General features: G+C 52.3%; 1 protein-coding gene across 4 annotated transcripts in view; it reads right to left on the bottom strand.

Annotated features, from left to right (window-relative positions):
- The window catches only part of ELP1 (elongator complex protein 1), a 113,636-nt gene that overhangs the window by 12,101 nt on the left and 89,067 nt on the right, over positions 1 to 12,468 (bottom strand). For all 4 annotated transcript variants that reach the window (XM_034774385.1, XM_034774386.1, XM_034774387.1 and 1 more), the window contains 5 exons: positions 12,263 to 12,464; positions 9,803 to 9,864; positions 9,022 to 9,084; positions 8,867 to 8,927; positions 7,368 to 7,481 (listed from right to left, as the gene is read on the bottom strand). In XM_034774385.1, coding sequence (XP_034630276.1) covers positions 7,368 to 7,481; positions 8,867 to 8,927; positions 9,022 to 9,084; positions 9,803 to 9,864; positions 12,263 to 12,464 — 502 coding nt within the window. The remainder of the gene's footprint in view (positions 1 to 7,367; positions 7,482 to 8,866; positions 8,928 to 9,021; positions 9,085 to 9,802; positions 9,865 to 12,262; positions 12,465 to 12,468) is intronic.

Raw genomic sequence — 12,468 nt, 5'->3', positions numbered from 1 at the left:
CCCTCAATGGACAAGTGGAAGGATTAATCTGACTGAGCTCACTGACAAAACTGGTGTCTACGTCCAACAGGTAGTCTAGGATCTCGGTGAGAACTTCTGAGGCTTGACAAGAGTTAAGAGAACATCAGGGATGGAAATGTTTCTGATTCTGCAGGTAAGTTTTGCAAGTAGTAAGTTTACAGGACACCCTTCTTGAGAGGAAGGCAGAGAGGTGTTGTTACTGAAAGGTGAAGGAGGTTCGAGAACCACACCTGGCGCAGCCATGACGATGCCATGAGAATAAGGCTTGCTCTTTCCTGTCGCAATTTGATCAAGGTCTTGAGAATTATAGGTGGAGGCAAGTAAGTGTACAGTAGAATATGGTTCCATGGTGTTATCAGGGCATCTCCCAATTAATTGCAGTCATGTCCTCCCTTGGAATAAAGCTGGTTGGGGGAGCAAAGATGTCCGCTCCGGGGAGAGCCCACTTTTGGTAAATGCTCTGGAAGACAGAATTGTTGAGTTCTCACTCATGGTGCTGATGCAAGTTCCTGCTTAGGGCGCCTGCAATTGTATTCTGGAGGCCTGGTAGAACTCTCGATGGCTTATCTATCTGATAGGAAAAGCACCAGTTCCAATTTTAGCAATTCTACACATAAGGAATGGGAACTTGCTCTTGCTGTGTTGTTTGATATGACACATTTCTGTCCTGTTGTCCAGCATTATCCTGACAGAGTAGCCCTGTATGTCGTGAAGGAAGTGTTCGTGAGCATAGCAGATGGCTCTCGGTTCAAAGGGTGTTGATGTGAAGCTTGTCTTGTGAGGACCACCTGCCCTGAGTTGTGGCCCCTGAAGGTGGCCCCTCCAACTCAAGAGAGGAATCCATTGTGAGGATTTTTGATGGTGGAGAGTGTGAAAATGGGGTTACTTGCAGCCTTGCAACGGGTCCCTCCACCAGCTGAAAGCCCAGAATTCAGGGGTTCGGTTAAGCACATGGAGAGACTGTGCCTGTCCACATCTGACAGCAGCTGAGACACGGTCTTGCATAAGATGCGACAAACAGGGATGCCAACACATGGCCTAGGAGCTGTAAGGAGGCCCTTGTAGTTGTTTGCAGACTGCCTTGTACAGTTTAAACCTGGACATGGTGGAGAACCTTTCTTTGGATAGGCAGGCCCTGGCAGTTAGGGAGTCTGGCTCCAATGCAGGGTACCCTCTAGACTGGAGTCGGTGTCGATTTCTTCAGACGGATACAAAGACCCAGGGAATGAAATAGGGCTAGTGCCTTTGAGGTTGCTGACTGGCCCTCTACAACTGATGGACCCCGAGGAGCGAGTCATCCAAGTATGGGACTTCTGTGATGATCCCCTGATGTAGATGGGCTGCTGCCACCGAGAGGACTTTGTAAAGGCCCCTGTGAGGGTTTACGCCCCTCGTTACAGGGTAGCACGGCCTAGTGGCCAGAGCCCATATAACCACCCCTGGTTGCAGGGCAGCACGGCCTAGTGGCCAGAGTCCATATAACCGCCTCTGGTTGCAGGGAAGCACGGCCTAGTGGCCAGAGTCCATGGAACAAGCCCTCGTTAGAGGGCCGTAGGACCTTACTACTGGCTCAGCAGGGGGGGTCCTACCGAAACACGCTGAGGCTTACTGGGGTCAAGGTACAAGTCCATCACCTCCCCCGGGTTGCTTCCTACCGGCCTGGGAGTTGTGGTCTCCCACGGATCCCCGGGTTCTCCGCAGGTCTCCAGGTCCGTCGCCTCCCCTGGTTCCTCCCGCAGTAGGGGTTCGTGCCGGCCTGTAGAAGCCTCTGTTCCTGGCGGCTTCAAGGGCGTCGGCTGGTCCTCTGCAGGAGCTTCCCAGTTGGGTCCTTCCCCTGCGGCTGCCAGCCCCGACTGAGCTGAATTCCCTCCCCTTATACTCCCTGAGCACTTGGAGCATGCCCAGTACGAACGGGGCGGGACTTCCTCCATCAGAGCTACCAGCCTGACGTCGCAGGGGCTAATGCGGGGCGGGGCTGCCCCGTCACAGCCCCAAAGGGGAGGACTCAGCACTGGTAATGATCTGAACTTATTTGGAAATGTAGAAAACGCCTGTGGAAGGGGAGGATCAGTACAAGAAAGTAGTGTCCTAGAGATTGAGGATGAGGAACCAGTCCTCCAGATCTAAGGATAGAATTATGGTGGCTGGCGTCACCACCCTGAAGTATTATGAAAGGACACGGGTATTCAATTTGCTGAGATCAAGTATTAGGCTTGACCATCTGCCCCATTGGGAACTAGGAAATAGTTGGAATAGAACCATTGGAATCGAACTGAAACTCAGAGGAAACTGGCTTGATTGCCCCCAAGAACAGGAGAGATTAGACCTCCTGCTCTAAGAACTCCTCATGAAAAGGGTTCCTGAAGAGGGACGGGGCAGTGGATCGAATATTCCACATCAACCACCTCTAGATTCCAATTTTCTGAAGTGATGTGCTTCCAGGCAGACAGGAAGTGGGATAATCAGTCTCCGAAAGGGGGATGGATGGTAGAGAGCAGAGGATCTGGGGAAATAGGCTGCTCAATTCTCTTGACCACATTGTCAAAACTGTCTGTTAGAAGGAGGTGCTGACTGGGTATTGGTAGGGGGGTGAGGTTTGGATCTCCCCCTCAAAGGCTCCAAAGGCCTAGGAAAGGCCTGCTGTGGGTGGTACTGGAACCGTCTGGAAAGCTGCGTGTTTGAGATCTGCTAAAATGTCTTTTTGTCATAAATTCCCAGTGACTTGAATCCTTAAGGGCACGCAGTGAGGAGTCTGTATCTACACTGAAGAGCTTGGGCTGTTCTAATGGAAGGTCTTCAACAGGGCTTTGACCAGTACTGTCTCCTTGGAGTGTAAACGGATGCCAACTACATCTGCAGGGATCTGAGGCGTACGTGTGTGTGCTGGAGCACGTCAGTACACGCTGCAATGTGGCCTAGCAGCTTGAGGCATATCCAGGCGGTTGTGAGCGGGTTTGCCCTGAGGTGCACAATGAAGTCCAACATGGCTCAGAATTGGGACTCTGGCAGGAAGGCCCTGGCCAGGGTGGAGTCGAGTACTGCTCCTCTAAACTCTATCCACTGAACAGGGGTCAGAATTCATTTCTGCTCGTTTATAAGCAGGCCCAGATCCCGGCTGGTGGGCCACACTAAATAGAGATTGTGCTGAACCCGGGCTTGTGACCTGCCTCTAACAAGCCCGTTGTCGAGGTATGGGTAGACTGCCTCAACGTCTCAGGAAAGCGGCCACTACTGCCATACACTTCATGAAGCCTCTCGGAGCATACGAAAGGCTGAGGGGCAGCGCCGTGAATTGTTAATGGCGTTGGCCCACTACAAATCAGAGGAATCTCCTGCGCCCATGGGCCCGGACAATAGAAATATAGAAGTAGGCATCCTTTACATCGAGGGCAGTGTACCAGTCCCCTGGATCCAGAGAGCAGATGGAGGCCAAGGAGACCATGTGGAACTTCAACTTCTTGAGATATTTGTTGAGGCTACGCTGGTCTAGGATGGATCTGAGGCCCTCTTTGGCCTTTGGGATAGGAAATATCAGGAATAAAACCCCTTTCCCCTCATATCTTGAGGAACTTCCCCTATGGCCCCTAAACGTAGGAGGGTTTCCACCTCCTGGATGAGGAGATGCTCATGAGAAGGGTCCCTGAAGAGGGACCGGGGAAAGGAGTGGGAGGGAGTGAGGAAAACTGCAGGGTGTAACCAGTGTTACGGTGTGAGCACCAAACGGGGTCCAAGGTCACCTGGGTCTATGCAGTGAGGAAAGGAGACAAATGGTTCAGAAACGAATGGGGGAATGGATCCTGAGGCCAGACTGGATGACTGTCCTCGGGCATACCCTCAAAATACCTGCCATGGGCCAATCTGGGTGATGTGTGGGGCCCGACAGGGCAGCCGAGGAGGACGGGGTGGGTCAGTAGGGTTTAAAGCCTCTGTCTCTTTTCTTGTAGGAGCTCTGCCACGGTGGACCCAAAAATCTAGGCGGTGGAAGTCGCCGGAAATGTTTCCTAGAGGCCTTCGGCGGGTACAGGCTCAAGGAGTAAGGTGTGGCATGGGAATCTTTCAAGCCATGCAGCTTGGTATGTCTTCTCTGAAAGCAGAGCATTGCCCTCAAATGGGAGGTCCTGAATAGACTGCGGCACCTTCTGAGAGGGCATGGACACAGTGGAGGCCATAGAGCTGGCCACTGAATTGGGTACATCCAATGCTATCTGGAGAGGGGCTCTGGCCACTGGCTTGCTCTGCTCCAAGATGGATGCAAACTCTTGTCTGAGCTCCTGTGGCAGGGAATCCTTAAATTTAGCCATGGAGTCCCAGATATTATAACTAAGGCTGCAAATCATTCACCAAGATCACGGAAAGTCAAGACTTCCATGACTTTCCGTGACCTCTGTGCATCTTGCAGTGCGACCCCAGAACCAGCCCAGCAGCTGGGGAAGCCCAGGGCCCAGCCGCTGCTCCGGCAGCCCCAGGCAGCCGGTCCCTGGCACTGCCCTGGAGCAGCAATCCAGGACCAGCAGCGGTGGCGGCGGGGCCCCGGGCATCACCTCCATATTGGTGCACATAACAAAATTCATGTGGCAGGGGTGGGGACGAGGGATTTGGAGAGTGGGAGGGGGCTTAGTGCTGGGGCAGAGGGTTGGAGTGCAGGGGGTGAGGGCTCTAGCTGGGGGTGCAGGCTCTGGGGTGGGGCTGGGGATGAGGGATTTCTGGTGCAGGCTGCCCCGGGGCTGCAGAGGGGAAAGAGGACTCCCCACAGCCCTCTCACCACAGCAGCTCGGGGCCGGGGGAGGAGGCGCCTCTCCCTGGCCACAGCAGCTCCACTGGGTGGGCCGGGCCGGCCGAGGGAGGGGCTCCTCTCCCCTGGCCAAGGCAGGTCCCCGCTGCAGCTCTGAGCCCCTGTGCAGAGCTTAATAGGCAGCTGCATGGCCACGCAGCTTAGAGGGAACTTAAGTCGGAGCCTCCCACTGTCGGCTATGAGCGGGGCCGGGGAGCAGTGCCGGGTGGAAGAGATCAGTGCCGAGACAGCGGAGAGTGACACGGAGTCAGGGATCAAGGCGTTGGAGACCGGTGCCGAAGGGTTGGTGATTGGCACCGTAGCATCAGCGACCGATGCCGAGAGGAGGACGACCAGTACCGGAGAGACTGAGGCAAACGTCGCTGGGGCTGCGGTGTTGTTGACCGGTGCCAGGACTCTGGGGACTGGCATTGGCCCAGTGACCATTGCGGTGGGCCCATGCTGGGCTTCCCTTTGGAAGGGGATGCCTTCACTGACTCTGCAGCTGAAGGCAAGACCTGCGATGTGGGTGGCACTGGTAGAGCCAAGAGGTCCCTGGCCACCTGAAACACCTCTGACGTTGAAAGCACCACCAGGTGCAAGGGTCCCCTACCGCTCCTGGGAGTCAGAGGTGGTTCCCTTACTGGGCTTGGAGCCCTGGTGGAGAGGCTGCCTCTTGCCACTCTAAAGAGAGCAAATGGCCCGACATGGGTCCTTTGCCTGCCACCCCTTCTTTGTCTTTCTTTAGCGCAGGGAAGCGCCCTCGATCTGTGCGCTGCTTCCTGGGCTGCTTGCTCGGCAACAGTGATGGTGATTGGTGCCAGTGGAGCACTCTGTACCGACATCGACGTGCTTGGTGCCGAGTCAGAGTGGGATGGTCTAAGTGCCGCCTTCATCAGCAAGGCTTTTGGATGGATCTCTGTGTCGTTGGCCTGAAGCCCTTACAAATTCTGCACTTGTCTTTGATGTGTGTCTTCCCCAGACACTTTAAACAGCTTGCGTGGGAGTTGCTGACTGGCATAGGTTTGTGACAGGCGGAACACAGTTTGAAGCCAGGGGAACGGAGCATGCCTCATCCCTGGGACAATGTCCCTGAATGGACTACTAACTATCTGAACTTAACTAACTACTAACACTAAGAACTGTAGAAGAAAAACCACTAGGCGCGCTTGCTGTCATAAAGGAGAAAGGCGTTCCAGCAACCGTCATGGGCAGTAAGAAGGAACTGAGAGAGCGCACAGATAGTAAGAAGGAACTGGGGGAGCCTCATATAACGACATGAGTGCGGGGCTCCAGGGGGCGCCAGAGCTGGCCCTACAGATTCTTTAAGGCAAAAAATCTCTGGCAGCCACACACGCACGCACATAACATGGAATTGACATAAGCAAGCACTGGAAGAAGAATAAATGGACATGCAATCGCTCTGCCTCGATCTTTGAGAAGGTTTAAGAGGCAGCTGGGTCACACTTCCTTATCTGCCCTCGTCTGGGAGCCCCAGGAGCTGCACTGCACAGATGTGGGCCAGCGGACACCACTTTACAGTCTCCAGTTCATAGGGGCGTGCACATAGGGACACAAACTCGAAGAAAGAGGAGTAGCTTTCTTTTAAAATAATCCCCATGGGCTTCCCTGAACTGGCAAAAGGGGAAAGAACCAGAAACCTCACCTCTAACAGGTGCTTTACAATGCAGCATGTGTCCGGATCATGACTAAACTCCAACTGGCCAGCGTGGAAAGGAAAACATGGTCCTTTCCTGTGGGGCTTTTACATGTATGTGGAAGTGTTTAACTCAGGAAAGCTGTCACACTGACAGCTCTGTAGAAGAAAAAATTAAATTGTAAAGCAGGAAATGCGAAGATTTCACACAAAGTGAATGAAATCAACAGGTCACATTCTAATTCTCTGACTCTTGAAAAAAAAAAAAATTATAAGAAATATCAAACCAGAAGGCCACTTTCACAAGCTACAGCAGACCCCAGCAACAGGGCCTAAGGAGAGCACAGGAAGACTGTTTGGCTTAGAAAAGAGACAACTAAGGGGGATATAATAGAGGTCTACAAAATCATGAATGATGAAGACAAAGCAAACAAGGAAGTGTTATTTACTCCTTCACATAACACAAGAGTCAGGAATCACCCGATGAAATTAATAGGCAGCAGGTTTAAAACAAAAGGAAGTATTTCTTCACACAATGCACAGTCGACCAGTGAACTCGCTGGCAGGGGGTGTTGTGAAGGCCAAAAAACTAGGTTCAAAAAGAATTAGATAAGGTCATCAAGGATAAGTCCATCAATGGCTATTAGACAAGATGGTCAGGGACACAGCCCCTTGTTCTGGGTGTCTAAGCCTCTGACTGCCAGAAGCCGGGAATCGATGATTGCCCTGTTCTGTTCACTCCCTCTGAAGCACCTGGCACTGGCCACTGTCAGAAGACAGGATACTGGGCTAAAGGGGCCATTGGTCTGACCCACTATGGCCATTCTTATGCTCCTACGGGGAAACCACTTCATTGGTGTTTTCAGGAATTCATTAAGACATCGCTAGTTATTGACCTGCATTGGTTCAAAAACATACCCAGTAGCCCTTGGCGGGCTTGCTCCTTCAGCTCTCGAACCACCAGGAGGCGCTTTCTGTGGCGAGTGAACGTTGTTTTCTGAGAATCCAGAAACACCAAATAATTTCTCTGAGCTGCAGAGAGAGCAGATGGTGCAAAGGGGCCAGGAAGGTGTTAGGTTCAGACCAAAGATAAATAAGCACATTCTAAACTTTAAAACCCTTTTTCAATTCCCTTTGGAAGCAGGGCTAGAGTCAACATGTGTTCGTATTGTTAACATGTGCTGTGTTCGTTTTCTGAAGCCTGGGAGCCCAGCACTGTGGGGGCAGAACTCTTCAGGGATCACATAGGATGGATGGAAATTCAAAGCTTAAAAAAAGCCAACAGAAGCTTAAAGGTAGTTTGCTAAACCCAGAGTGCCAAAGGCATCCATGTGCCTAGCCTGGGGTTTAGAAGCCTAACTTGAGGCTCTTGTTTGTAAGGCTCGTGGCCACAGTGGTACTGACCCTTCTTCTATTCCCCTTTCATTAAGATGGTCCAGGAGAACAGAGCACCCAACTCCCAGCTCCAACACCAAGAGAAGGAGAATTCTCCAGCAATATCAGCCCAGCCTTCCTTTAGCCCTCAAAGCAGGAAAGGGAAGGCTAACCCACCTTGAAACTCCTCCACAGAGGAGCTCCATATACATACACTTTCCCTGCACACAGCTCTGTCAATGCGCTTCCTTTACTAACCAACAATATTCCTACTTTTCCAGCCTCACTCTCCCCCATGCACATAAATCCCATCACACAGCACTGATGTCTGGGCGAATTTTGCCACTGATCTCAAGGAGGGCAAGATTGAGTCAAAAGTGCTTGTCACGTTGCTGCATGCTAAGCTGTGCTGAGCAGAGTCAGATGTGAATATGTAACCCACACACCTCCTGGGGTGGTGTTCTGTCCTATCTAGTGGCACCGAGACCACTTAGCGAGAGATTAATGAGACTGCTACAGCCTTAGCTGGCAGCCATGTGGCTTTTAACTCTGGCAGTAGAGGCTCATGTATTTAGCTCTAGATGTCCCAGGTTCAATCCCGTCCGCCAATGAACAGGGTCTGTCGGTGTTACAAGTGGGGGCTCATCCGGGATTTCAACTGGGAAGTCTCTGAAGTTCAGGATACACTTCCTCATCTAGGGGAAGTATGTAACCCACACATCTTCTGGGTGTGGTGTCCTGTCCCATCTAGTGGCACCAAGACCACTTAGAGAGAGAGAATGAGTCTGCTCTACAGCCTTAGCTAAAGGCCATGTGGCTTTCAGCTCATGCAGTAGAGGCTCATGTATTTAGCTCCAGAAGTCCCATGTTCAATCCTGACCGCTGTCGGTGTTACAAATAGCCATCCACTTGTAACTAGGCAGAGCCAATGAAACGCCTTCCAAACATCTTCCGATGCCAGGTCTCACCACATTCCCTAGGACTCCATTACAAACAAGCAGAGAGCCCTCTGCATGGAGGACTCCTCACAATAAGAGACTCACCTTCTAGGATAGCAGGTTTGAAGTTGGTCTCCAGAATGTCTAGTCTGCTGTACTTGTGAATCTGGGGAGAGAGCAAGGTGAGGAAGTGGAGAGTTCTCTCAGGAGATAGACAAACTAGGAACTCTCTAGGAGTTAGTACTTTGGAATGCCCTTACTAGTCTTAAGGCTTCTTCCCAGACGGTCCCTTCCAAGAGCAGGAGCACAGCCTCTTCGTAGTCCTGGGGAAAGGAGACCAAGGACGCAATGGTTACTGTCCTACAATCAGGCGTTACCTCTGGCATGGGGCATTGGGCTTCTGGATTGCAACTGCTCAAGCACAGCTCCCATCACAACTGTACTGCAGTCAGGGTCAGGAATCCTGCCTGAAGCCAATCTACATATTTTCAGCATAAGGACATCTTAACTCCAAGTTTTGTTGATTTTCTCCTCCACTATCCTACCTGCCATCCCAAAACCTAGCCCGGCAATGCCAGGGCCAGCACCACTCTTGGGCACTCGCTCACTCCACAGGCATGTGAGAACAGAGACTGGCTTCAAGTTCCTGACAGCAGAGGGCAAAAATCAAGTCTACTTAAGTGTCTATACAAGTGTGATTTAAACTGCAACACATCCAGTGCCAGTATTCTTCAATAGCTATTGCAGCAGCAGACACGGACGTGTTCCTTTCAGGACTCTTGGCAGCCAACTGAAATTTATTACACCCAGCTCAACCATACCACTGATAAGTCCCCCCCATAAACACTTGGAAGCACACCACAGGCTTTGTTGTCCTGTCCTATAGCTTCTGCTTAGCTCCTATTCAGCCCCAGGCTGGTTAATCTTTTTGTCAGAGGTGCCCAAACAGAGAGTCTATACGACAGTGAGGGGACATAAGCCCTGGGTCGAGAGATCGGAACGAGGGCAGGCAAAAGGGAGGTGCACCAGGGTGCACAGTACCTGTGCATATTGCTCCAGGAGTATGGCTGCCTCAGCATGTTTTCTCTGTTCAATTAGTTTTCCTAGAAAAGAAGGACAGAATTAAGCATTTCAGGAATAGCTGGAGTTTGGGTCCAGACAAGAGACCTGATCTAAAAGTGGAGGATGCCCACCATTGGGGCTAATGAACCCGCAGTGTCAGTCTGTAGCATCCATGAGCCCACTAATACTAATTCTTCTGGCTGGCTGAAGGAAGCCTGTTTGCATCCATTTTCCCTATGCCCCGGGGAGAGAGAGAACATGAACATGTTTGCGTGCAAATGGAGGTTTCCTTTATTTAAACTTGAGCCAGACCTTACAGATCTTGCTCATGCAGAACTTGCCCCAGCCTTCTCACTGCCAGCACGAGGTCTGCAGGAACAGTCATCCCTTCTCTGCTCAATGAGCACTCATCTCTCAGACCAGAAATGGGCGTCAAGGAGAGAGAGGAAAGGCAGCTGTGCCGTGAAAATTCCCCAGCAGCTTTGCCATCTAATCCTCATCAGTAATAATCACGTACATGACAGGAGCACCCAGAGAGCCCAACTGAGGCTGGGGCCCCATGATGTCTGGTGCGTCACAAACAGCCTGCCGTCTGTACACAAAGAGAGGGAAAGGAAAGGGAAGAGATGAGAAATGACTTCCCCAGGCTCACCCAACAGGTCAGGGGCAGGGCAGGGACCAGAACCCAGGTCTCCTGACTCCCAGCCCACTGCCCTGCCCTCTGGGTCCCAGTGCTGCACTGTCCAGTTAAGCTTTTTAGAAAGCTGTTTTAAAACCAACAGCTTCTAATAAGAGTCAAATTTTTAAAGTCTGAGGGGGCCACTGTGATCATCTTGCCTGCCCTTCCATGTAACGCAGGCCATAGGACTTCCCTGAATTAATTCCTAACCGAACTAGAGCATCTTTCAGAAAAGCTCTTGGTTTAAAGCTGCCAGTGATGGAACACTCAGCGTGACTCTTCGTAAGGAGGTCAAATTAGATGACGACAATGGTCCTGTTGGGCACTGAATCTATGAAAAAAATGGTTCCAATGGTGAACTCCCCTCACGGCTCACAATGTACGCCTTACTTCCCACCACTGGATCTGTCAGACCTCTGTCTGCTGGACTGAACAGCCCGCCACTGTCACAATCCCGTTTCCTATGCGGGGAGCTGCATTAAGTCACCATTTAAGTAAAAGGAATAACAACCAATGAGAGAGTGGGCACACAGGAGCCAAGGGTTTCCGGCAAACCGGCAGGGAGGAGGGTACACCAGAGCCATGCCACCCTGCTGGGGCCAGCCCCACTGTATCACAACACACAGTTACATTTACCGGCCCTCGAGGAGGGTGGGGTCTGCAAAGGAGTCATTTTGGTCACATTGTGAGTGGGGAATGGGGGAGCAGATTGTACAGGGACCATTAGACCCACTGATGTGTTATTGGGGCAATTTCTAGAACTGTGGTTCCAAACTTTTGAGGGTCACCCCCACCTTACCCCTGTCCACACCCCCCTCTAACCCCGCGAGCCAGGAACAGGGCCACAGCTGGGGGCGGGAACATGGACAGGGGTAAGAGGCCGAGGCTGGGGCCGCAGCTGGAAATGGGGCCGCGGCTGGGTCAGAGCCGCGGCCAGGCCCACGGCCAGGTGCGCCTCCTCTCTCAACCTTGCCCCCAGCTTCAGCTCTAGGCCAAGAACAGAGTGGCACAGGCTGGGGGCTGGTGTGGGTCCGGGAGTGGAGTCATGCCGATGCTGGGAATGGGGCCAGGAGCTGGGGAGGCAGCTGGGGGCAGGACCAGAGCAGGGCTGGGGGGAATCTGTCCCCTCCCGTGCGATTGGCCCAGGTGTTCTTCTGCACCCCGCTAGGGAGGCATGCCCCACACTTTGGGGACCTCTGTTATAGAACAAGCGAGTACGCTTCCTTCCACAGCCTTTCCTCTCACAAGCAGTCCTCTACGTGGGGATAGCGCTGAGCCATGCAAGAGCTCTGCCCATTCTCATTAGGCTTGGACGAGACATGGGGCTTCGCTGCTGCAGAACTATGTGAAAACTAAGTGGTTTTGGCAAAGTGTGTCAGAAGAGAAGTTCAACACACCTCCACCAGAGGAGGATGCAGAAGACAGCTCGCTGGGATTGTTTGCTCCAGGCTAGTGGTGCATCCAAGGGTATTCCCCCATGATGGTCCTGGCTCCTGCAATAAATTACATGCCTCCCCAGCAGCTAAACACACCAAGCCTGGGTATGAATGCTGTGGCGTGGCATGGCATGGCATGGCACACCTCTTAGCAATATTTCAGCTCTATGCTCAGCCCTTTTTCCCTGAAGGTCTTGGCCTCTAAAAAATCTACCCTTTTGCTGCAAAAAGAATCTGACATTCCCAGTGAAGTATCAGAAAGTTCCACACTGAACCAGTGACTCCAGATGGCCACCTGTGCTCTGTGCACCCAACGACTCTTACCTGCCAGGCTCCTTGCAAGACTAGCCAGCTGATCCACCGTGTAACCAAGCCGAGAGGCCATGCAGAGGGCCTGCTGCCAGCTACCACTGCTCAGAAAGGCATCGAGGGCTCTCTCAAATGCACCGCAGCGGGCAAAGATCAGTCCAGCCTGCTCATACAGATGCTTCTGGTTCAAGTGCTCGCCAAAGGCACTGCCGACAGCCTGC

This window comes from Trachemys scripta, chromosome 6 (assembly GCF_013100865.1).
Source record: "Trachemys scripta elegans isolate TJP31775 chromosome 6, CAS_Tse_1.0, whole genome shotgun sequence".
In the NCBI taxonomy this organism is placed as follows: domain Eukaryota; kingdom Metazoa; phylum Chordata; order Testudines; family Emydidae; genus Trachemys; species Trachemys scripta.
Note: the sequence above shows the minus strand (reverse complement) of the source record. Positions and strands in the feature narration are given on the sequence as shown.